This window comes from Pseudophryne corroboree, chromosome 10, assembly GCF_028390025.1.
Source record: "Pseudophryne corroboree isolate aPseCor3 chromosome 10, aPseCor3.hap2, whole genome shotgun sequence".
NCBI classification, from domain to species: domain Eukaryota; kingdom Metazoa; phylum Chordata; class Amphibia; order Anura; family Myobatrachidae; genus Pseudophryne; species Pseudophryne corroboree.
This window is the reverse complement of record NC_086453.1, coordinates 113,583,032-113,609,403: the sequence shown is the minus strand read 5'-3', so window position 1 is coordinate 113,609,403 and position 26,372 is coordinate 113,583,032. Positions and strand designations below refer to the sequence as shown.

The following is a 26,372-nucleotide window of genomic DNA, read 5'->3' as shown; positions in this document are numbered from 1 at the left end:
CCTGGCTGGGTGGGCTGTCTTAATTCTCCTCCGTGAGGGGGGAATTCCCAATAATCATCTCACCCCTTTTAACCCCCTATGTGGGTGGAAGTTTTAAAAATCCCCTCTTAGTGGGTGCCTACGTCACAAAAGCAAGCTACTGTCAAAATGTCAAATCCTAGTACTTATGGTTCAGGAGATTTTCTGATGAGTGGTATTTGCCTTTTGATATATATATATATATATATATATATATAAACAAACGGCAAGGGTCCGGCACAGCCACTTACAGTAATATCACACTGAGTGCCCTCACAGAGAGATAAACAGCTTGTTCAAAAAGGTGCGGCACTCCAATGATTTGCACTCACGGTACACATATGATACAACGTTTCAATGCCCTTTATTCATGTGGCATTTTCGTCAGGTAAACAACTGAAAGAACATACATCTTACCTTAAATAGATATCACCCTGTGAAACACGAGGACGCCGTAGCGGGACTCCACGCCCGCCAAAAGGCGCACTCAAAATGACGTCATGGCGTCCAGAGAGAGACGCCAGGCAACTAGTGTGAACCCGTCACCATAGAAACAAACAACATAGATGAACAGCAGCACAATGTAACACAGTTAGCTTCGGTTATTAGACTAGCCAAATAAAGTGCATAAAATGCATAAACAATGTCACAAATAAGAAATATAATCAAACGGATACATATACTGTAGTAGCGCTCCCATTAAGAATTACATAAGAGCACAATTACATATTAGTACACCTGTAAAACAAAATAGCAGAACAGCAAGCTGACTCTCCATAAATGTATATAGCTAAACAAGCATCTAGTTACCACAGACCCAAATACCATATGTATACAAGCCTGCTAACATTAAAAGGAGAATGTACTAGGGGACACAAACCTAGCATAGGGTTAACATAAAATAAACACTTAAAAATAAACACTTAACCACTGTTAGCCAAAATGTTAATACCTGAATGTTCATTTAAGCCATTAGGGGCCACTGTACCCAATCTGAAGATCCAACGTGCCTCACATTGTAACAATTTAAGGCCCCTATTGCCACCACGTAAGGACTGCGGAATATGGTCAATCATTCTATATTTGAGAGTGGTAAGATTATGAGAAGCCGTCGCAAAATGTCTCGCGACTGGCTGGTCACTCTTACCTGAACTTAACGCAGACTTAATAGCCGAACGGTGGGCGGCCATCCTATCTTTAAACGGGCATTCTGTCTTCCCTATACAAGATAGGCCGCATGGGCAGATGATCTGATACACAGTGAATTTAGAATTACAGGTAAGTCTATGCCTAATATGCATAGTCTTACCTGTTTGCGGATGATAAAACGTATCACCCGGGATGAGAAATTTACAGGTGACACGGGTACAACGAATACAGCCCAATTTACCTCTATAAATAGTCGGTGGTGGCACAGAGATGTCAGCTTTGACTAGAATGTCACGTATATTACGGCCTCGTTTGTGGCAGGACATCAATTGGGTATTAGTCAAATGGAAATCAGGATCAGATTTAATCATAGGCCATAATTTTTTAGAAGCTTTATTAATAATACCACTAGCTGTAGTAAATTGGGTAACCCATGGAAGGATATTTTGTTATTTTTTGTTCCTAAATTGTAATAATTCCATTCTATCCATATTTAAAACCTTACTTTTAGTTTGTTGTAACAACTCGAAATCATATCCTCGTTCAAGAAATTTGGACAATAGATTGTTAATCTGAATTTCGGCTTGTCTGGTATCAGAAGTAATCCATCGAACACGGATAAATTGGGAATAGGGCAGTCCTGAGATTAAAGCTCTAGGGTGACAACTAGATGGAGCAAGTAAATTATTGCGATCCGTTGGATTAGAATACACATTGGTAGAAATCAAACCATTCTGAACGGATATTGCAACATCCAAATAATGGATCTCGGAGGGACTAGAACAAAAGGTAAATTTAACAGGGCTATTACTAGAATTATGCTGGTTAATATGGCTAATTAAATCGCTACTTTCACCCTTCCAAAAAAATAGCAAGTCGTCTATATAGCGACAAAAGAAAATAATTCTGTTGGCAATAGAAACATCAGAAAAAAAATACAGCCTGTTCAACCTCAAACATAAAAATGTTGGCATATGAGGGGGCTACCGCCGCCCCCATAGCACAACCAATCAGCAAACAGGTAAGACTATGCATATTAGGCATAGACTTACCTGTAATTCTAAAATCACTGTGTATCAGATCATCTGCCCATGCGGCCTATCTTGTATAGGGAAGACAGAATGCCCGTTTAAAGATAGGATGGCCGCCCACCGTTCGGCTATTAAGTCTGCGTTGAGTTCCGGTAAGAGTGACCAGCCAGTCGCGAGACATTTTGCGACGGCTTCTCATAATCTTACCACTCTCAAATATAGAATGATTGACCATATTCCGCAGTCCTTACGTGGTGGCAATAGGGGCCTTAAATTGTTACAATGTGAGGCACGTTGGATCTTCAGATTGGGTACAGTGGCCCCTAATGGCTTAAATGAACATTCAGATATTAACATTTTGGCTAATAGTGGTTAAGTGTTTATTTTTAAGTGTTTATTTTATATTAACCCTATGCTAGGTTTGTGTCCCCTAGTACATTCTCCTTTTAATGTTAGCAGGCTTGTATACATATGGTATTTGGGTCTGTGGTAACTAGATGCTTGTTTAGCTATATACATTTATGGAGAGTCAGCTTGCTGTTCTGCTATTTTGTTTTACAGGTGTACTAATATGTAATTGTGCTCTTATGTAATTCTTAATGGGAGCGCTACTACAGTATATGTATCTGTTTGATTATATTTCTTATTTGTGACATTGTTTATGCATTTTATGCACTTTATTTGGCTAGTCTAATAACCGAAGCTAACTGTGTTACATTGTGCTGCTGTTTATCTATGTTGTTTGATTCTATGGTGACGGGTTCACACTAGTTGCCTGGCATCTCTCTCTGGACGCCATAACGTCATTTTGAGTGCGCCTTTTGGCGGGCGTGGAGTCCCGCTACGGCATCCTCGTGTTTCACAGGGTGATATCTATTTAAGGTAAGATGTATGTTCTTTCCGTTGTTTACCTGACGAAAATGCCACATGAATAAAGGGCATTGAAACGTTGTATCATATGTGTACCGTGAGTGCAAACCATTGGAGTGCCGCACCTTTTTGAACAAGCTATATATATATATATATATATATATATATATGTATATATATATGTATATATATATATATAGCGTGGAAGGGCCGAAGGACAATTCCATCTTGCACCTCTTTTCTTTGCATTATGTGCTGTTTGGAGCATTTCTGACTGCCTTCTTGCATACACGACAAACATTTGTATACATTTTTAATCTGCCACCCTGTCTGCCACTGCAGTGCCATTCTGTTTCCTAGATGTGCCATGTTGGAAGTTTAAGTGTCACATGTTTGTGCCGCCCACTGCGGTCGCTTAGCTTAGTCATCTAGCTACCTCGGTGCAACCTTTTGGCCTAAACTGGATGAAAACAATATTGTGAGGTGTTCAAAACTAACTGAAAATGAGTGGAAATTAATCTTATTGAGGTTAATAATACTGTAGGAACAAAAACAGGCCCGCATTCGCTCATTTTGGCTGTTTTTATGATTTAAAAAAAAAATCATACAGATCCAAAACAAATTCAGAACCAAAACTTTCAGGGGAGTTATAGGCAAAACAGAAACAGATCCAAAACACAAAGGAGATAACACAACAACCCAAAACCGGAGATTTGGGCCAGTGCACATCTCTAATCTATATGGAGCTATTACTAAGTGATTTACAGATAATATTTTATGTCAAGAGCCTGGTTTAATAAACTCACCATTCCCCTGTAAAAAGTGGTCTAAGTATTCCTGGAAATGTTCAACTTCTGAAAACATTTTGAAAATCTTGATAAAATAGAATGCAGACACAATGACATCCCTAGGATTTCGCACGGTGTAGATAATCTAAGGAAAATCAAGAATTAAGTTCAGTATATAAAGAAGTAAATGTAGTTTTGATACAATTAAAATTTGAGCTACACTTAATTCCTAAATACCGTATTCCTACATATCACAGTTTCTTTACGCTATACTTTTAACCATCACTGAGAAACCAGTTGTCCTCATTGACCTATTTCCTTGTCAGACCAGTCCACCATTGGCTGGTGATGTCTTCTCACCAGGTTGAGGAGACAATCACTGTTCAGCTACCCTACATACTGTATACACACAGTAACATGAAAAAGCAGCTTGATTGTAAAACAATGGTCAGTAGTAGTAAACATGTATCTTTATAATTTAATTGTTTTTTTGTCAACAGATTCCTAAAAGCAAATTAAGTAAAATTACAAAACAGTCAAACAGGAAATTTAGTGGCAACACATATTAAAAATAATTCAATTTAAATTGAATCTAGAAATCACAGATGCAAAGAAACTTATCTTAATCCCGCTTATGTGTGTCCTAATACTGCTTAATGACCTATTTGATGGTAAAAGTGCAAAGTGAGTCTGACAAGAATGACTATTGTCACTCATAAGTTTCCTTGACTTTACCACACTCCTTTTATGATGTATATCCTGCTCTGAATGAGGCAGTGATTGACCAATCATCCGCTCTGCTGCTGTGACTACACTATCAACAGACTTATGCCCTTATTTATCAATGAGTGATAAATTTCAAAACTGTCATTTTTCAAACCCAGTGTGTGACATGGAAGTTAGAAGCTGATTGGCTGGTGCAATTTATCACTCACAGTAAAATGTATCACTCATTGATAAATAAGGGCATTATTTTCTACCAAAGAAAAATAGAATATGTTGGTATAATCTCAATAACACGTCTATATAAATGTTTAAATACAGTATTTCTGAGTAAGCTTGCAGCACACGGTCTACGTAGGAAAGAGAGGTGTTGTGCCTTTCCCAATACAGAAGCGATGCATGGAGTCCCAGTGAGATCTTCTCAAATATTTATACCCAGTTACTTGAGCTCCCTCACTCTCTCTCCTCCTGCACCACTTATGGACAGTGTGTGCAGTTCTGTTCTTTTTGACCTCCTAAAATAAGTTCCTTTTCATTTTCTTATTAATTAGCAACAAATACTTAACCACCCCTATTATACAAGGTGATGAATCTCAGCTCTAAACCGGTCTTCAACACCACCGGTAATAAATCCCACCACATTGTTGTCATCTGCAAATTTTACAATCACCTGACTGTAAAGAGTAAACACAATCAATTTGTAAGTATACATGAATATAGTAATGGGTTTATAGCACATCCCTGATAGACTCCAGTACTGATACTCATTTAAAAAGAAGTCTCAGAACCCATACTAACAGCCTGGGGATGGTTTCAATAATAATTTAATAATACACACTCTATTGCAAATCTCATCTCTTTTGCTTACTTTAGCTTTAGACTTGAAAAAAGATTTAGCAAAAATGCTGATTGGTAGATGGGAAGTCATAATTCTTGGAGGTACAAGGTCCTTGATCACTGTTTGAGCTGGAATACTTTCATACCATGGTGATCTCTCGTAGAATGGTACACTGTTGCTAAGTGTGACATCCCCTTTGTGCTTTATTAAGTTCAAGATCTGTATCATCCAGTTAGTACCTAGAAATAATGAAATTCATAAAATCATTATTTCTATATTATTATTTTATATTGTTTATTAACCTTTATTTATGCACTAAGGCTTCCAGAAAGCACAGTTTCTAGTGGGTGACAATAAATTCCCTTGTCTACATATGCAATAGTGCTCAGGTTCTAGTAGGTGGGGAAAATTTGGTTTGCACAATTAGCTGTGGCATCTGAAAGTTACTGGAAGGACTTAGGGGGTGGTGTATCAAGCCTGTGAGAGAAAGTGGAAAAAATGCCCAAAGCAACCAATCAGCTCCTGTGACAGAAGCTGATTGGTTGCTTTTGCCAACTGATCCACTTTATCTCTCTCCAATGTTTCATACATACTGCTAACAGTCCTTCCAAGTAGAACATACTGAGCAACAAGGATCAGAGTAGAATATTCTTGGAGGAGACCAACTGACCTCTGCCGCCGAGCATCATCTGATAACTTTACTGGCTGGAAGGACAGTAGCTTAACTATTTCACATCGGGTAGCACAAGTGCACACAAGTGCAAGTATAGGCTACCTGGGAGGGATGCTGAGATACCTCCTTGGCAAACAAATTTAAAAAAAATCAGCCTACAGGCCTTCTAAATAGAGCTAGACATTAATTAATCAAAAACAAAGATACTGGTGGTCCATTATTATTCAATAATTTAAATAGATACCACAAGACAGATATATTGGCTGCATTGATGCTTTTGCGATGATATTACTGCCTATGCTATTTTCAAGGTGTGCCATGTCTGATCAACTTTGTGGGGGAGCTCCCAGTGAGATTGTGGTGTTCCCTTACTTCTCACCATTCACACTCACAGTCGCCCCATTCACATTTGTCACTTGCTCATTTTTGGAACCCTTTCATTCTGATGGGAAGGAATAGGAGGTGCTTGGGGCATGTGCTGCTCTCCTCTCCTTTCTCTGCTGCATTTTGTGAAGGAATAAGTGGGGCTTCTGTGTGCCTGGATATTACAATGAAGATCTGTAATCATCCCTATTAGAGATGAGCGGGTTCGGTTCCCTGAGAACCGAACCCCCCGAACATCACATCCTGAGCCCAGATGCAAGCCCGGCTCGGGACTTCCCACCAGACTCGGAAACCAGAACAAGACAAAACTTCATCATCCAGCTGTTGGATTCTCATGAGATTTGGATTCCATATAAACAGCCGCGCGTCACCGCCATTTTCACTCCGGACTTGGAGAGTGAGGGAGACAGACCTCTGTCTCGCTCTGTGGGTGATGGCGTCGGGTGGGGTTAATGTGTGCTCTGTAGAGGTACTACTGCAGTCACTGTGGTGTACCTGTGCTGTGTTTGGGGTGCTGACCTGGCTGTCACTGGTGTTTCATGTGCTGCAGCTGTACATGGGTGTTGCTGTCCTAGCTGTCACTGTGTAGTACAGGGTGCAGGGGCACTGTAACCCTGTATGCTGGAAAATATAGAGGTGCTGCTGGCCTTATATGTTGTAAAAATTCAGGGGTGCAGTTGTTAAAAATTAAAGGCACACTTCTGTATGCTGTAAAATATAGGGATGTTGCTGTTCATATAGCATTACACTGGCCCTGTATGCTATCAAAATTCAGGGGTGCAGTTGTTAAAAATTAAAAGCACACTGCTCCAGTATGCTTTAAAATATAGGGGTGCTGCTGACACTGTATGTTGTAAAAATTCAGAGGTTCAGTTGTTAAAAATTAAAAGCACACTGCTCCTGTATGCTGTAAAACATAGGGGTGTTGCTGTTCAAATAACATTACACTGGCCCTTTATTTTGTAAAAATTCAGAGGTACAGTTGTTAAAAATTAAAAGAACACTGCTGTATGCTGTAAAATAATAAGATTTTAAACCTACCGGTAAATCTTGTTCTCCTAGTCCGTAGAGGATGCTGGGGACTCCGTAAGGACCATGGGGTATAGACGGCTCTGCAGGAGACATAGGCACTCTAAGACTTTAGAATGGGTGTGCACTGGCTCCTCCCTCTATGCCCCTCCTCCAGACCTCAGGTAGGACTGTGCCCAGAGGAGACTGACAGTACGAGGAAAGGATTTTTGTTAATCTAAGGGCGAGATACATACCAGCCCACACCACACACACCGTACAACATGGTATATACGAAACCAGTTAACAGCATGAACAAAACAGCATCAGCCAGAGACTGATCTCAACTGTAACATAACCCTTATGTAAGCAACAACTATATACAAGCCTTGCAGAATTTGTCCGCACTGGGACGGGCGCTCAGCATCCTCTACGGACTAGGAGAAAAAGATTTACAGGTAGGTTTAAAATCTTATTTTCTCTTACATCCTAGAGGATGCTGGGGACTCCGTAAGGACCATGGGGTTTATACCAAAGCTCCAGACCGGGCGGGAGAGTGCGGATGACTCTGCAGCACCGATTGAGCAAACATGAGGTCCACATCAGCCAGGGTATCAAACTTGTATAATTTTGCAAAAGTGTTTGAACCCGACCAAGTAGCAGATCGGCAAAGCTGTAATGCCGAGACGCCTCGGGCAACCGCCCAAGAAGAGCCCACCTTCCTAGTGGAATGGGCCTTTACTGAATTTTGGAACCGGCAATCCAGCCGTAGAATGAGCCTGCGGAATCGTGTTGCAGATCCAGCGAGCAATAGTCTGCTTAGACGCAGGAGCGCCAACCTTGTTGGCTGCATACAGGACAAAACAGTGCTTCTGTTTTCCTAACCCTAGCCATTCTGGCTATATAAATCTTTAAGGCCCTGACTACATCAAGGGACTTGGAATCCTCCAAGGCACCCGTAGTCACAGGCACCACAATAGGTTGGCTCATATGAAATGACGAAACCACCTTAGGCAGAAAATGAGGACGAGTCCTCAACTCTGCTCTATCCGCATGGAAAATCAGATAGGGGCTCTTGTAAGGCAAAGCCGCCAATTCGGACACCCGCCTTGCAGATGCCAAGGCCAATACCATGACCTCTTTCCAAGTGAGAAACTTCAATTCAGCTGTTTGAAGAGGTTCAAATCAGTGTGATTTAAGGAACTGTAACACCACGTTAAGGTCCCACAGTGCCACCGGAGGCACAAAAGGAGGTTGGATGTGCAACACTCCCTTTACAAAAGTCTGGACTTCTGAGAGAGAAGCCAAATCCTTCTGAAAGAATATAGATAAGGCCGAAATCTGCACCTTAATGGAGCCTAAGTTCAGGCCCATATCCACACCTGACTGCAGAAAATGGAGAAAACTACCCAGTTGAAAATCATCCGTAGGGCATTCTTGGCTTCACACCAAGACACATATTTTATCCAGATACGGTGATAGTGTTTCGCCGTTAACTCCTTCCTAGCTGTAATAAGAGTAGGAACGACTTCATCCGGAATACCTTTCCTAGATAGGATTTGGTGTTCAACCGCCATGCCGTCAAACGTAACCGCGGTAAGTCTTGGACCACACAGGGCCCCTGTAGTTACAGGTCCTCCCTGAGAGGAAGAGGCCACGGATCTTCTGAGAGCATTTCCTGAAGATCTGAATACCCGGCCCTTCGAGGCCAATCTGGAACAACGAGCATTGTCTGCACGCTTGTTCGTCTTATGATTCTCAATATCCTTGAGATGAGAGGAAGTGGAGGGAACACAGAGACCAACTGAAACACCCACGGTGTCACCAGGGCGTCCACTGCCAATGCCCGAGGGTCCCTTGACCTGGAACAATACGTCCGAAGCTTTCTGTTGAGGCGTGACGCCATCATGTCTATTTGAGGAAGTCCCCAACGACTTTTCACCTCTGCAAAGACTTCTTGATGAAGTCCTCACTCTCCTGGATGGAGATCATGTCTGCTGAGGAAGTCTGCTTCCCAGTTGTCTACTCCCGGAATGAAGACCACTGACAGAGCGCTTACATGATTTTCTGCCCAGTGAAGAATCCTGGTGGCTTCTGCCATTGCTGCTCTGCTTTTTGTCCCGCCCTGGCGGTTTACATGCGCCCCGGCTGTGACGTTGTCTGACTGTATCAGAACCGGTAGGTTGCGAAGAAAATTCTCCGCCTGTCGGAGGCCGTTGTATATGGCCCTTAATTCCAGCACATTGATGTGTAGACAAGCCTCCTGGCTTGACCATATTCCCTGAAAATTGTTTCCCTGTGTGACTGCTCCCCATCCTCGGAGGCTCGCGTCCATGGTCACAAGAACCCAATCTTGAATGCCGAACCTGCGACCCTCTAGAAGAGGAGTACTCTGGAGCCACCACAGGAGAGAGACCCTGGCCCTGGGGGACAGGGTATCTTCCGATGTATCTGCAGATGGGACCCTGACAACTTGTCCAGAAGGTCCCACTGAAAAGTCCTTGCATGGAACCTGCCGAATGGAATGGCCTCGTAGGCCGCCACCATCTTTCCCAATACTCGAGTGCATTGATGAACTGACACTCTTTTTGGCTTTAACAGATCTTTGATCATGTTCTGGAGTTCCTGGGCTTTTTCCACTGGGAGAAAAAAACCCTTTGTTTTTCCGTATCCAGAATCATGCCCAAAAAAGACAGCCGAGTTGTCGGAACCAACTGCGACTTTGGTAGATTTAGAATCCAGCTGTGCTGTTGTAGTACTCTCAGGGAGAGAGAGACGCTTTTTAATAACTGTTCCCTTGAACTCGCTTTTATCAGGAGATCGTCCAAGTATGTAATACTTGTGACCCCTTACTTGCGTAGGAGCACCATCATTTCCGCCATTACCTTGGTGAAAATTCTCGGGGCCGTGGAAAGCCCAAACGGCAACGTCTGAACTGGTAATGACAATCCTGTACAGCGAATCTTAGGTACGCCCGATGAGGAGGATATATGGGGACATGAAGGTATGCATCCTTTATGTCTAGTAACACCCTAAAATCCCCCCCAATCCAGGCTGGATATCCTTGCCCTGAGAGATTCCATCTTGAATTTGAACCTCTTTAAATATAGGTTTAGGGATTTAAGATTCAGAATTGGTCTGACCAAGCCATCCGGCTTTGGGACCACAAATAGGGTTGAATAAAACCCTTTTCCCTGTTATACTAGGGGAACCATGATAATCACTTGCTGTTGACACAGCTTTAGTATGGCAGCCAAAACTATTTTTCTCTCCGGGGAAGTAGCTGGCAAGGCCGATTTGAAAATCGGCGTGGAAGCACCTCTTTGATTGATTTGGTAGAGGCCGGGGAGGACATTCTTCCTGTGAACTAGCCGTAGCCGGTGTTCTTTTCCCTCTACCTCTACCTCTGGCGAGGAAAGAAAGCCACACCCCTTTCTGAACTTACGCGACCGAAAGGACTGCATCTGTTATTGGGGTGTTTCCTTTTGCTGTGGGGGAATGTAAGGCAAAAAAGACGACTTACCCGCGGTAGCTGTGGAAACCAGGTCCGTGAGGCCCTCCCCAAATAAAACTTCACCCTTGTAAGGTAAAGCCTCCATATGTTTCTTTGAGTCAACATCACCTGACCATTGACGGGTCTGCAGGGACCTACTAGCAGAACCTGCCATGGCATTTGCTCTTGAACCCAAAAGCCCAATATCTCTCGCAGCCACTCTCATATATAGTGCTGCATCCAACACCATAATATCTTTATCTAGGGTGTCAATGTCAGATGACAAGTTATCAGCCCAAGCTGTAATTGCGCTACCTACCCATGCCGACGCTACTGCAGGTATAAATAGGGCTCCCGTAGTCGCATAAATTGATTTTAAGGTAGATTCCTGCCTAGGATCCTGCGGATCAGGGGACCGTAGTGCTACCTTTTTGGACCAGTGCATTAAGGCCTTGTCCAGCGTGGGCGAGGATTCCCACCGTAACCTGTCATTGAGGGGAAAGGATACGCCATAATAATTCTCTTGGGAACCTGCAGTCTAATGTCAGGAGTCTCCCAAGCTTTTTAAATAAAATGGTCAGCTCATGAGATGTGTTAGGTTACTTTTCTTTAAACATGCAGACCCTCGTGTCAGGGACAGAGGAGTCCTCTGTGATATGCAAAACATCTTTTATTGCAATAATCATATATTGAATACTTTCGCGACTCATGGGTGCAACCTTGTATCATCCTAGTCGACACTGGAGTCGGAATCCGTGTCGTTTCAGTGTCTGCTAACTGGGTAAAGGGACGTTTATGGGACCCTGAAGGGTCCTGGGACACAGTAAAAGCCATGGGTTAATTCCCTGCTTGTCTTTGGACTTTGCTTTGTCCAATCTCTTATGTAATAAAGCCACATCAGCATTCAAAACATTCCACATGTCCACCCAATCAGGTGTCGGCTGTGCCGACGGAGACACCACCACCATCTGCTCTGCATCTTCCCTAGACGAGCCTACCACTTCAGACATGTCGACACACACGTACTGACACCCCCACACACACAGGGTTAAATAAATATGGGGACTGACCCACAATAAGGCCCTTTGGAGAGACAGAGAGAGAGTATGCCAGCACACACCCAGCGCCACAATATACTGAAACCAAGGTCCCAGCCTAAATAGCGCTTTATATATAAATATATGTACAATTTGCACCAAATAAATGTGCCCCCCCCCTCGTTTTTGCCCCCTGTTATTGTTCAGCAGGGGAAAGTCCGGGAGCACTTCTCTGCAGCATGCTGTGGAGAAAATGGCGCTGGTTAGTGCTGGAGGATCAAGCCCCGTCCCCTCGACAGCGTGCTTCAGTCCCGCTCAATTTCTTTATACTGGTGGGGGTTTTATACTATACTGCCTCCGCAGTATCTGAGACCTGTGCCAGTGCTGTTTTTGAGGTAATAATTGCTGCCCAGGGTGCCCCCCCCTGCGCCCTGCACCCTTACAGTGCCTTCTGTGTGTGTGTGTTGGGAGCAATGGCGTGCACCATGACCGCTGTGTGTGTACCTCATTGAAGATCTGAAGTCTTCTGCTGCCTTTGAAGTCTTCTTTCTTCTCATACTCACCCAGCTTCTATCTTCCGGCTCTGTGAGGAGGACGGCGGCGTGGCTCTGGTACGAACGGCGAGGGTGAGACCTGCGTTCCGACCCTCTGGAGCAAATGGTGTCCAGTAGCCTAAGAAGCAGAGCCTATAATTTAAGGAGGTCTGCTTCTCTCCCCTCAGTCCCACGATGCAGGGAGCCTGTTGCCAGCAGTGCTCCCTGAAAATAAAAAACCTAACAAAAGTCTTTACAGAGAAACTCAGTAGAGCTCCCCTGCAGTGCATCCAGTCTCCACTGGGCACAGCATCTAACTGAGGCCTGGAGGAGGGGCATAGAGGGAGGAGCCAGTGCACACCCATTCTAAAGTCTTAGAGTGCCCATGTCTCCTGCAGAGCCGTCTATACCCCATGGTCCTTACAGAGTCCCCAGCATCTTCTAGGACGTAAGAGAAATAGGGGTGTTGCTGGACCTGTATGTTGTAAAAAGTCAGAGATGCAGTTGTTAAAAACTAAAAGCACACTGCTGTATGCTGTAAAATGTAGGGGTGCTGCTGGCCCTGTATGTTGTAAAAATTCAGAGGTGCAGTTGTTAAAAGTTAAAAGCACACTTCTGTATGCTGTAAAATATAGGGGTGTTGCTGTTCAAATAGCATTACACTGGCCCTGTATGTTGTAAAAATTCAGGGGTGCAGTTGTTAAAAATAAAAAAAGGACACTGCTGTATGCTGTAAAATATAGTGGTGCTGCTGGCCCTGTATGTTGTAAAAATTCAGAGGTGCAGTTGTTAAAAATGAAAAGTACACTGCTGTATGCTGTGAAATATAGGGGTGTTGCTGTTCAAATAGCATTACACTGGCCCTGTATGTTGTAAAAATTCAGAGGTGCAGTTGTTACAAATTAAAAGCACACTGCTCCTGTATGCAATAAAATACTGGGGTGCTGCTGGCCCTGATGTTGTAAAAATTCAGAGGTGCAGTTGATAAGTTAAAAGCACACTGCTGTATGCTGTAAAATATAGGGATGTTGCTGTTCAAATAACATTACACTGTCCCTGTATGCTATAAAGATACAAAGGTGCAGTTGTTAAAAATTAAAAGCACACTGCGGTATGCTGTAAAGTTTAGGGGTGTTGCTGTTCAATTAACATTACATTAGCCCTGTATGTTGTAAAAATTCAGAGGTGCAATTGTTAAAAATTAAAAGCACATTGCTCCTGTATGCTGTCAAATATTGGGGTGCTGCTGGCCCTGTATGTTCTAAAAATTCTGAGGGGCAGTTATTAAAAATTAAAAGCACACTGCGGTATGCTGTAAAGTATACAGGTGTTGCTGTTCAATTAACATTACATTAGCCCTGTATGTTGTAAAAATTCAGAGGTGCAGTTGTTAAAAATTAAAAGCACATTGCTCCTGTATGCTGTCAAATATTGGGGTGCTGCTGGCCCTGTATGTTCTAAAAATTCTGAGGTGCAGTTTTTACAAATTAAAAGTACACTGCTGTATGCTGTAAAATATAGGGGTGCTGCTGGCCCTGTAGGTTTTAAAAATTCAGAGGTGCAGTTGATAAAAGTTAAAAGCACACTGCTGTATGCTGTAAAATATAGCGGTGTTGCTGTTCAAATCACATTACACTGACCCTGTATGCTATAAAAAATCAGGGGTGCAGTTATTAAAAATTAAAAGCACACTTCAGTATGCTGTAAAATATAGGGGTGTTGCTGTTCAAATATCATTACACTGGCCCTGTATGTTGTACTAAAATCAAGAAGTACAGTTATTAAAAATGAAAAGCACACTGCTGTATGCTGTAAAATGTAGGGATGCTGCTGGCCCTGTATGTTGTAAAAAATTCAGAGGTGCAGTTATTAAAAGTTAAAAGCACACTGCTGTATGCTGTAAAATATAGGGGTGTTGCTGTTCAAATAGCATTACACTGGCCCTGTATGTTGTAAAAATTCTGAGGTGCAGTTGTTACAAATTAAAAGCACACTGCTCCTGTATGTAATAAGATACTGGGGTGCTGCTGGCCCTGTTTGTTGTAAAAAATCAGAGGTGCAATTGTTAAAAATTAAAAGCAGACTGCTGTATGCTGTAAAATATAGGGGTGCTGCTGTTCAAATAACATTACACTGGCCCTGTATGCTGTAAGTATACAGGGGTGCTGTGAAAATAAAGGGACACTGTTCTGTGTGCTGTAATAATAAAGGGGTGCTGTCCTGTGAAATGGAGAACAATTTGGAGGGAAAAATAGTGGAAGATCAGGAACCACTTCCAGTTCCTAGTACTAGTGCTGAAGCTGCTGCTGCCACCAGTATTGACATTGACAATGCAATTCCATAAGCATCATCTGCTAAGGCTGATGCCCAATGTCATAGAGGGCATATAAAAGAAGATAAAATTAATAATCAGAAAAAAAAGAAATTATCTAACGAGAAATGTAAAATTGATAATATGCCATTCACGACACGAAGTGGCAAGGAAAGGCTAAGGCCATGGCTTATGTTCATGACTGGTGGCTCAGCTTCTCATGAGGATGGAAGCCCTCCTCCCTCTCAAAAAATTAAAAAAATTAAGCTTGTTAAAGCACAGGATAATACAACTGTGTGTTCAGAGATATCACAAATACCCAAGGAGAGTCCAAGTGTGTCCGCAGTTGCGATGTCTAGGCCTGACCTTCCCAAAACTGTATAGAAAGAGGAGGCTCCTACCACCATTTGCATGCCCCCTGCAAGTGCTGGGAAGAGCACCGCCAGTCCAGTTGCTGATATTGAGATTGAGGATGTCACTGTAGACGTACACCAGGATGAGGAGGATATAGGTGTAGCTGGCACTGAGGAGGAAGTTGACGATGAGGATGCTGATGGTGATGTGGTTTGTTTGAATAAGGCACCAGTGGAGACAGTTATGTCCGTGGGATGAGAAAGCCTATTGTCATGCCTGGGCAAAATACCAAAAAAGCCTCCTCTTCAGTGTGGAATTATTTCTCCACAAATATGGACAACAGGTGTCAAGCCGTGTGTTGCCTCTGTCAATCCGTAATGAGTAGGGGTAACCACCTAGGAACATCCTCCCTTATACGTCACCTGAAGCACATTCATCAGAAGTCATTGTCAAGTTCATAAACTTTGGGTAAGAGCCAAAGCAGTCCACTGACACCTAAATCCCTTCTTCCTCTTGTACCCAAGCTCCTGCAAGCTGCACCACCAACTCCCTCAACGTCAATTTCCTCCTCAGTCAGAAACGTCAGTAGTCCTGCAGGCCACGTCACTGGCATGACTGACGAGTCCTCTCCTAACCGGGATTCCTCCGAAAGATCCTTGAGTGTCTACTGCTGCTGCTGTTGTTGCTTCTAGGAGTCGATCGTCATCCCAGAGGGGAAGTTGGAAGACCACTTGTATTACTTCAGGTAAGCAATTGACTGTCCAACAGTCTTTTTCGAGGAAGATAAAATATGACAGCAGTCACCCTGTTGCAAAGTGGATTACTGAGGCCATAACAACTATGCTGGTGTTAGACGTGTGTCAGGTATCCGCCATTAGTGCAGTGGGATTTAGACAGTTAATGGATGTACTGTGTCCTGATACCAAATCCCATTTAGATTCCACTTCACTAGGAAAGCGATTCCCGGACTGTACAGGGACATTAAGAAAACTGTCCTCAGTGTCCTGAAAAATGCAGTTGTACCCAGTGTCCACTTAACCACGGACATGTGGACAAGTGGAGCAGGGCAAACTAAGGACTACATAACTGTGACAGCCCACTGGGTAGATGTATTGCCTCCCGCAGCAACAACAGCAGCGGCACCAGTAGCAGCATCTCACAAACACCAACTCGTACCTAGGCAGGCTATGCTGTGTATCACCGCTTTCCGTAAGAGGCACACCACTGACAACCTCTTAAGGAAACTGAGGGACATAATCGCACAATGGCTTACCCCACTTAGACTCTCCTGGGGATTTGTGATATCGGACAACACCACCAATATTGTGCGTGCATTACATGTGGGCAAATTCCAGCATATCCCATGTTTTGCACGTACAATTAATTTGGTGGTGCATAATTTTCTTGAAAAATGACAGAGGCATGAGATGCTGTCGTTGGCCTGAAAAATTGTGGGCCACTTCGAAATTCAGCCACTGCGTGCTGAAGACTGGAGTGCCAGCAAACACTTCTGAACCTGCCCTGCCATCACCTGAAGCAAGAGGTTGTAACGAGGTGGAATTCAACACTCTATATGCTTCAGAGGATGGAGGAGCAGCAAAAGTCCATTCAAGCCTATACATCCACCTACGATATAGGCAAAGGAAGGGGAATGCACCTGACTCAAGTGCAGTGGAGAATGAGTTCTGTGTTTTCCAAGATTCTCTAGCCCTTCGAACTTGCCACGCGTGACGTCAGTTCAGACACTGCCAGCTTAAGTCAGGTCATTCCGCTCATCAGGCTTTTACAGAAGCAGCTGGAGAAATTGAAGGAGGAGCTAAGATGGAGCGATTCCGCTAAGTATGTGGGACTTGTGGATGGAGCCCTTCATTTGCTTTCCCAAGATTCAAGGGTGGTCAATCTGTTGAAATCAGAGCACTACATTTTGGCCACCGTGCTCAATCCTAGGTTAAAGCCTACGTTGTGTAAATGCTGATTCACTTACAGGACTAAAAGCAATACCTTAATACACTTTAAATTCGAGCTGCTGCGGCCGCTGTATACAATCCTTAACCTACGTACTTTTTACTTAGTTAGCGTACAAAGGCCCGTACCGTGTACGCACTTTGCGTACACGTGTCGCAGCGGACGTACAAAGTACACGCAGTGCATACACACACACCAACACGCTGAGAGCACAATGCAGCTTCACGTGTGGCTGAATTACACTTAATACCTTAGCAGGAAAAGAGACACGACACCAATTGTATTTAAGATGTTGGGATCCGACCCACCAACATATAATTGCTGAAAGAGGGTTACAACAGATATACAATCACAATAGCAGAAAAGAGGCTACTATACAATGGTACATACGTTTGGTTTCGCCAGCGCCACACGGTCCGGTGCTCAGATCAATCAAGCAAGATGACCTTCAGAAAGAGATGAATGACCGGCTAGGCAGCTTGGCTTTTATACAGTTGGTCAAAACACAATACAATAGAAACTGTAACCTCTTCATCTATAGGACAAAGATCTGGTCATTTACAGTACAGGAGGGGTCATAGGTTGGTTTGAATAGGTGGACGATGTCTGGTCCAGGTGTCCTTGCAGTTGGTCTCCACTGGGTTCTCGCCGAATATCAGAATACAGTAAACACAGTATAATATTAATATCCTGTTCATGCGCATAGTTATGTGCAGGAGCGTGCTATCTTCTGCAAACTAATACTGGAATGTTGCCCTTAAAATACCCTACAGTTGGATAGCAAACACCACCTCATAACCTAATGCTGTCCCCTCATATCCTGTAAAGGTGAATCCCTTTGTTGTTGTACCTTTTAAACAAGTATAACTTGCTGGTGCGGTGCGTGTGGGCTGTTTGTACATTGTGCACTATGTGGATTAAATATGAGATATGTCTTTGTGGCTTTTCCATGCGAATACAATTGCAACCGTAATTACTCATACCACATGCTAATACGCAGGACCGCGTGAGCGGTAATACACAACTTGTGAATATGCGCACGCACGGCAGAACAAGTATGTGCACGGAGACCATCTGTGTGGAGTTTTTTCGTGATGTGTGTACTGTAATATTTTCCGACTTCGACAGTCCACCCTTTGGCAGTCATCAATAACTGCCACTCTTAAGTAATAAACTAAAAATATTACCTATACAATATATACACAGCTTGGATGATCGGGGGAGAGTTGTAGGTGGGAAATGTATAGCCTAGTGGGATAGTAAAAGCATGTATGTATGAATTAATGTCTGAGGGGCATGTATCATCGTGCCATATATGTTCTAAGTAAGCTTCAAGGTATTGCGAAGTATACATTAAATCCTTCTTATCCCATATTAAGGGTCTGTACTTGGGCAAACAAACACTACCGAGCTCCTTTCGGGCAAGGGCTTTTGACCCTCCCCTCTTCGGCTTCAAATACCAACAAAAGGGAAGCTCATTTAGTTGATGATACATGGAGGGTGAACATATGTGAATGCTACTATATGTGTATAACACCTGTCGACTATGTGTGCCATTAACTGGAGGTTGCAGAGATGAAGATAAAACAAATATATAAAAATACATTCACATAAACATTGGGTAGGGTTGATGTCTTTTCCGGTTGGATGTTTATGGGTAAAAAGGGGGAAACAGAAAAATGGTGAAAGAAACAGGCCATGAAATTCATTTGCAATCATTCTCATAACAGCGTTTCTATTGATGGGTCATAAACCAAATCTGCTGCTGTGACAACGCCCTCGCTCCTTAGACTCATCAAATTTGTGCCGTGCTTGCGCCGCGTTAGAATTTGAACACACTTGAATTTCAAGCCAATAATTATGATGACTCCAAGGATACAAAGGAGAAACTTTCCCACACTCATAATAACATTCTGTGCCCACTCTCCTAACCCTGAGAACCATTTGTGTGGGTTCAACCATGAAACCCAGCCGGTCAGTTCATTACCCACAGCCGTCAAGGTAAGATTGTGCTTCCTCCTGGACTCCCACTTCAACTGTGAGATCTCATCCATCTTTTGATCGATGATCTCCGTGGGGTTGTCAGTGCTATTCGTAATATACGTACAGCACTTCACGCCATATTGAGTTGCCAGGGTAAAACAGTAGCCACCTGTCACAGCTGTAACGTAATTGAGGACCATCCTGTGCTGAATCAGCTCCTTCTTGTAGGCTTGTAACTCCCTTCCTGTATACCTGAAGGTGTCATCATACATCTCAGTGATATTATCTATCAATTTCGCTAGCGCATGGATGTACCTATAATTTATAGTTCCTCTGGCAGTACGGGTGATATCTAATGCGAGAAGGAACTGAATCCCGGTGGATTCGTGGATCAAATCAGAGGCTGCGTGCTCTGCATACCTATGAGGTGTCTCTTGATGATGTGTTTATAATGGGTATGAGTATAAGGAGTCTGAGCGTTGCGGTGAACGTCTTTCATTTTGTCATGAGTTATGGTCATGACCTCTTGTAGTACTCTCCCAATATAACACAATCCCTCAGAGCTCGGAGTAAGCCACTTGTATGCTTTCCTCCCACATATGAAATAGGCATCATCTGGGAGAACATAGGGAACAAAATGTAACAACACCATATTGCAAATCTTCCATATAAAGAATCCAATCCCTAGTTCTCTCATTTGCTCAGTACAAGTATCGGGCTGGATGATATGGGCACAATACCCCTGCGATACCTATCCAACCCACATGGTTTTGCTTCCACATGTATACCGGTACCGAAAATACTTGCCACTGTTGGCTATCTTGCGTACAAGTTCAGAGTCGATAGGTATCCTATCAGCTCTGTGCGAAAAGGTCATTGTCTGGTTATTTCACGTCTCTTCCCAATTTCCTGGTTTTCGGAAATTGGAAATATTAAAACACAACAGGGACCTATCTACGATGTACTGGTGGAGCTTCAAGCTAGGGGACCTAGATATATTGAATTTCTTGTCCACTGGTCTCCCACACTGTAATTCGAGTACCTCATCTATTGGTAAAGGGTATGGTACTAATCCTGACTTACTCTGTCCTTGAAGTACCTGTGAGCACACCAAACATTCTGTCTGGTTTAAGGGGTGGTCTTCAGTATGCCGACTGACGGGATCCCGGTGCACAGTATCAGAACCCATTCCAGATCCTTGCTCGACTTCTCTGGGATCCTCACCATAACAGATTGTCCTGGGCAAAAACAGAATTACCAGAAAAACCCAAAACGCAGTCTCTTTAGGTAGATCCATTTCGTTAGGGAAAGAGAAGGAAAATAAGAAGGGGGAGAGAGAGAAAAGGGCAGTGGGAGGTGAAAAAAGAAAACTGGCACGACAACCGTCTTTGATCTTGTTGTTCTCCGCGCTCAGGTGCCGTTTCAACAGTCCTGCCTCTCAGCTTTCCCGGAACAAGCACTCTAGTGATACGAGGTTCTCTTCACCTTGCTCTTTGTCACGAGTTTTCTCCGGGTCAGCGACCTTCTTGCAGTGGGACGAGTGGACCCAAGTCTCTGTTTCGGCGACCTTTAGTGCTGTCGTGCTGGTTAACAAGACTTGATACGGTCCTTCCCACCTGTCTATGAGGCAACCTGAGTGTAAAAAATTTTGAATCATCACATAATCCACAGGCTCAATGTCATGACAATTACTGTTCGGTAGGTCAGGAATCACCAACTTTAGATTTCTTTGTTGATTTCTCAGCTGCCGGCTCATCCTAACCAAATATTTCACAGTTATTTCATTATTGCATTTCAAATCATCCTGGGGGTCTATCATTACATGGGGTTGTCGACCAAAAATAATTTCAAAGGGTGATAAGTTAAACGTTGACCTGGGAGTGGTTCTGATGCTGTACAACACTACTGGCAAAGCTTCTGGCCACAGCAATCCAGTTTCAGCCATCACTTTGCTCACTCGCCTGTGGCCGGTACGGAGTATGCAGCTTGCTATTAATTCCCATCAGTTTGCACATGACCTGAAAGACTTCACCTGTAAAATGGGTACCCCTATCACTTTCAATCATTCTAGGGATGCCATATCTGCACACAAATTCCTGCACGGTTTTCTTTGCAGTGAACACAGCAGTATTTGTGGCAGTGGGGAATGCTTCTACCCAGTTGGAAAACACATCAGTACATACAAATACATATTTTAAATTCCTACAAGGTGGTAACTGTATGAAGTCGATTTGTATTACCTGAAAAGGTCCGTCTGTAGGAGGGATATGGGATGGCTCCATTGGTATTGTCTTACCAATATTCTTCCTCAAGCAAGTAAGACATGTCATTGCTTTTTTACCTGCATGAGAAGAGAATCCTGGCGCACTCCAGTAGGCTCTTACCAGCTTGCACATACCCTCCTTGCCCAGATGAGTCAGACCGTGTGCCGCCTCAGCTAGACTTAGAAGATATGCTCTGGGGGCCACTGGCTTACCGTGTCCATCTGTCCAAAGTCCTGGGGACTCCTGACCATATTCCTTCGCCTTCCAGACTGCCTCTTCCTGTAGGGAACACAAATTTTTGCATTTCAATTTAATTATTTCATGTTATCAGTTGTGTGAAGTAACAACATCTCTGGATGAGAGAAGAGAGGGAAAATGAAAAAGAAAATGTCAGGTTTGCCATTCACCAACATGCCATCACACCATCATGCCTATCGATGTCTGTACACAGTTTCCCTTTCACCAGTATTCTCATTCTCCACCCTTTGTGCATGACGAGGCACACTGTAGTAATACTGGTGTCATTGTGTTAGTGAGATATACTGGGTTTGGGCAAAACTCTGAAGGACCGAGTAGGCATTTGGTGTTTGAACTGTAATCGGGTCCATGTATTGGACCACCCTGTGTGAACGCAAAAGATGAAGAGGCATTTGTGGAGAAACAGAATAGAAGTTGGTGGCAGATGAGTTTGTAGAGGTAAAGGAGATTTTATAAAAATTTGACAACTGGATTGGGCACTACGGGGAAGTGATTCTCTACTTGGTCTACTCCCCTTAAAAAAAAAAAAAATCTATGTGTGTTGTATCTCTACTGGGACTATCCCACCCATCAATCCAGTGTCCTGTCCATCCTAAGTTCATATGGAACCTGGTATTTGTGAGACATTTTCCTCTACCTGTGATGGACATGAATCTAGAACAGTGAAATGCAACATTAGTCTTCGTGGGTGTCTAACATACTTTGTACTTCCTGAGCGGGAGCACATTATATGTATATCATTTTTAACAAAGCTCCTGTTAAGTTAATCAGGGGCCATTTCTGCTAGAAAAAGAAGCAAAAGTTTAGAGGCTCCATCTTAACCCCAGCAAGTTTTGTCAAAGGGTAATGTTGCATTTATTTCGTTCTTCCCATTAGCCGAATCTGTGTTTTCTACATAGCTTGTAATTCCTTACTATATGTCCCTTGGTCCCGTCTATGTGTTTAATAATGTGGCTTGTGTTTTCTGTCTAGGGGGTCTATATTGACTATGTGTCCGACTACTCCTACAATCTCTGGCAAAATGCCTTTTCTTCCTACAAATGTAACATAGTCTTGGTCTTCTCCAAACATCCAGGGTCTGGGGTTTAGGCAGATGGGACTTTGCTGTAAGAGCCTGTATACTTACAGTCCTCAACCTCTCCTTCTGTTGTTCTCTGCGTATAGCGATATTCTTGTGCTGTTCAATAACGCACTCTCTGAGATTATCTACTGTGACCCCTCTCCAATTAGGCAAAGATGTTTGCACCCTGTCCCTCAATGCCTTATTGAGCCCGTCCGTTAGCACAGAGACAGCTACCTCCCTGTAATTCACATCGTTCCCTATATCCGATACCCCAGTGTATCTAGCCATTATTTGCAAAGCCCTATGGAAATATTCAGATGTCATTTCACTGTCCTTCTGTCTTATGGAGAAAATTTTGCTCCACTTAACAGCAGTGGGGAAATACAATCCTAGTTGTATGTTAATTCATTCCACGTTCTCCTGATTGTGTTCGTCAGTCATAGGACCATCCGACTCAAATTTACAATCTGTAATACATTTTTGGGTGTCAATATTAGGGGGTAGGCACGCTTTCAAGAATATCCGCCAATCTTTGATAAACTTCTGACATCTGGCTAAATGCTTCCGGGGATCGGGGAATTCTGAAATGATTGACCGCAGCTCTGATCTGGACCACGGGCAATACATTGCATTATTCCTGGTGAGGGTTATTCCCTGACTATCGGTTCTCCCATTGGAAGTTACTATTTCCAAGACAGGATGTAATCCTACCATTCCATTCCTAATCTGCTCACTGTGAGGTGTTAATGTCTCTGTGTAATGAACAGTCTCACACTTACCGATGTCTGTGACCTCACCAGTCCTTTCAGTGGGGGATACTGTTACTGCTCTTACTGGTTGGGCCGGGCCCACCTGAGTTTCCTGTAAGGTGACTGCCTGAATGAGGGCTATTATTAGGCTGGATCCTTCATCTTCGTGTGACCTATAGCCTTGGAGAGAATTCAAAACAGGATACAACTTGCAAGGGTTAGGGTTAACACATTGCTTCTGCATTTCACTATCATTTACAGATGTACCATTGATTGTAGCCATTTCCTCCCCTTCGACTTGTGTCGGTAATGGTGTGCTCATACTCACATTCCTGCCAGGTTTGGAATTTGCTTTGCGAGTTAGTTCCCTTTGCACCTTGTTGCCACAGATTTAAACAATCGTTATGTCTGATCCTTTGTTTTCTAGATTTGATCAGACATATTCAAATACCTACATTCTGCAGTACCTCTGGTTCAAAGCTACCCACCCTGGGGAATGCTGCCCTATCTTCAGTAGTCATACGTACCCATTCATTGCAATAAACCTTGCTGACCCTTTCGGCCGCAATTCTCCAGCCTGAACCCTGCATACTGAACGTCTCTCACTTGAGCAACTGGCTCCCATAATTGTGGGTCTTGCCCTCTCGGCCGTTCCCACAAACACCAAAATACTCAATGCAAGCAGATGGGTGAGAGTTCACTGAGCGCTCTTCACCCGCTCTCGCCCACGTTGGCCAGTACAACGATACACTGTCGATAGTGGATCGCAATGTACCCAACCTAGGGCCCTATCAGAACTTACAGCACCGTAATTTCTTTCGGTGGAGGTTCTGTTGGAATCTTTTCATGAGAGAGGCAGCGAAAAAATTCCTTTTCGGTATCTTTCCACTGGAATTTTTGAAGGGTGAAAAAAACAGTTGCCTAATAACTATTGCTCACTCTTTCCAGTGGAAGCCCACCAGGGAGATTTCCCGACATTATCAAAGAAAAACCCCTTTGTTTACACAATCACATCTGCGTATGCTTTTCCACAGCATATATGACATAATGCTATCCAGTTGTGCTGTGTAGAACACACGGACGTGCGGTTCAATCGCACAGCCTATAGATACTAGTTATCTATATGCCCTACGATCACGGGAGTCGAATTCACAAGCTGCGTTCCTCAGCTGGAGCGTAACAAAAACTATCTGGGGTCACAATTCTCAATTCACAATTCCCTACCACGCTTCTGTGCAAGTCTCCTCATGACTTGCATATTTCCACAATATGTTCACGTAAGGTAGCGGTCCTTACACCACCGGGCCTCTACTAACCCAGTGTTCCCACGGGACCCGATTTCTGGGGTTCAGCTCCACTCACTCTTGCTTTCACTCACTCAGATACACCTTGTTTTTCTTTTCTGTACAGAAAATTCCACTCCCTTAGGTTGGTTACTTTACCCCAGAGGCACTTACAGTTTTAAACAAGATATTTAAGGTAACCTGCTTTTGAAATCGGATAGTTATGTGCTATTGTATTAAATGTATACTATCCTGCCTTTAATTGAACAAACTATTGTGTGATTTGTACTTAGCGTCCGTACTCCTACGCAACCTTGCGTAAACCTGCGACCGTGCGTGCCTTTTACGCCTCGTGCGCGCTCCTGTACTTTGTCCAGACCACGTGTACAAACGTGCATCCGCAATAAAACAAATCACACAATCTCTATAAATGTGATCGAGAAAAGCTACTATCATTCACAAACACAACCCACACTTGTTCTGTATAAACCTAAAATGACTAGGCCAGAACTGTGTTTTGTGTTTTATAATTACGCCTTTAAATACATTTATTTCAAATTTATCTATAGAGCAAACAAATGTATCTGATTTCACACAGATCTATAATGACTAATAACCTATGGCAACAATATGTGGGAGAGTATGCAAAATATCGGTACCCTTTGTGTACGCTTTTGGCACCAAAAAAAATTACACAGATCTTTAAATAGCTTTTTTCCCCTTTTACCTCAGGGTTCTATCAGCACCTCTGCAGACCAGACAGAGCAGACTCAATCTAACAGCACAAAATAGAGTTTTAAAACATCCACGCAACCAGGAAAAGGTTTAACTTAAAGATGTATCTCCACCCTTTGCTGATAGATTAAATTCTGCTATGACCTGCTAGCCTACGAGCGTGTGAAAAACCGGATCGAGCTCCCAATTGTAAATGCTGATTTACTTACAGGACTAAAAGCAATACCTTAATACACTTTAAATTTGAGCTGCTGCGGCCGCTGTATTCAATCCTTAACCTACGTACTTTTTACTTAATTAGCATACAAAGGCCTGTACCGTGTACGCACTTTGCGTACACACGCCACGACGGACGTACAAAGTACACGCAGTCCATACACACACACCAACACGCTGAGAGCACAATGCAGCTTCACGTGTGGCTGAATTACACTTAATACCTTAGCAGGAAAAGAGACACAACACCAACTATATATAAGATGTCAGGATCCGACCCACCAACATATAATTGCTTAAAGGGGGTTACAACAGATATACAATCACAATAACAGAAAAGAGGCTACAATACAATGGTACATACATTTGGTTTCGCCAGCGCCACACGGTCCGGTGCTCAGATCAATCAAGCAAGATGACCTTCAGAGAGAGATGAATGACTGGCTAGGCAGCTTGGCTTTTATACAGTTGGTCAAAACACAATACAATAGAAACTGTAACCTCTTCATCTATAGGACAAAGGGCTGGTCATTTACAGTACAGGAGGGGTCATAGGTTGGTTTGAATAGGTGGGCGATGTCTGGTCCAGGTGTGCTTGCAGTTGGTCTCCACTGGGTTCCCGCCGAATATCAGAGTACTGTAAACA

General features: G+C 43.3%; 1 protein-coding gene across 1 annotated transcript in view; it reads right to left on the bottom strand.

The window, feature by feature from the left end:
* LOC134965069 (sulfotransferase 2B1-like) overlaps window positions 1-26,372 on the bottom strand; it is a 95,718-nt gene that overhangs the window by 58,157 nt on the left and 11,189 nt on the right. Inside the window, exons 2-3 of the mRNA XM_063941632.1 lie at window positions 5,448-5,656; window positions 3,875-4,001 (exon numbers count right to left, since the gene is read on the bottom strand). Coding sequence (XP_063797702.1) covers window positions 3,875-4,001; window positions 5,448-5,656 — 336 coding nt within the window. The remainder of the gene's footprint in view (window positions 1-3,874; window positions 4,002-5,447; window positions 5,657-26,372) is intronic.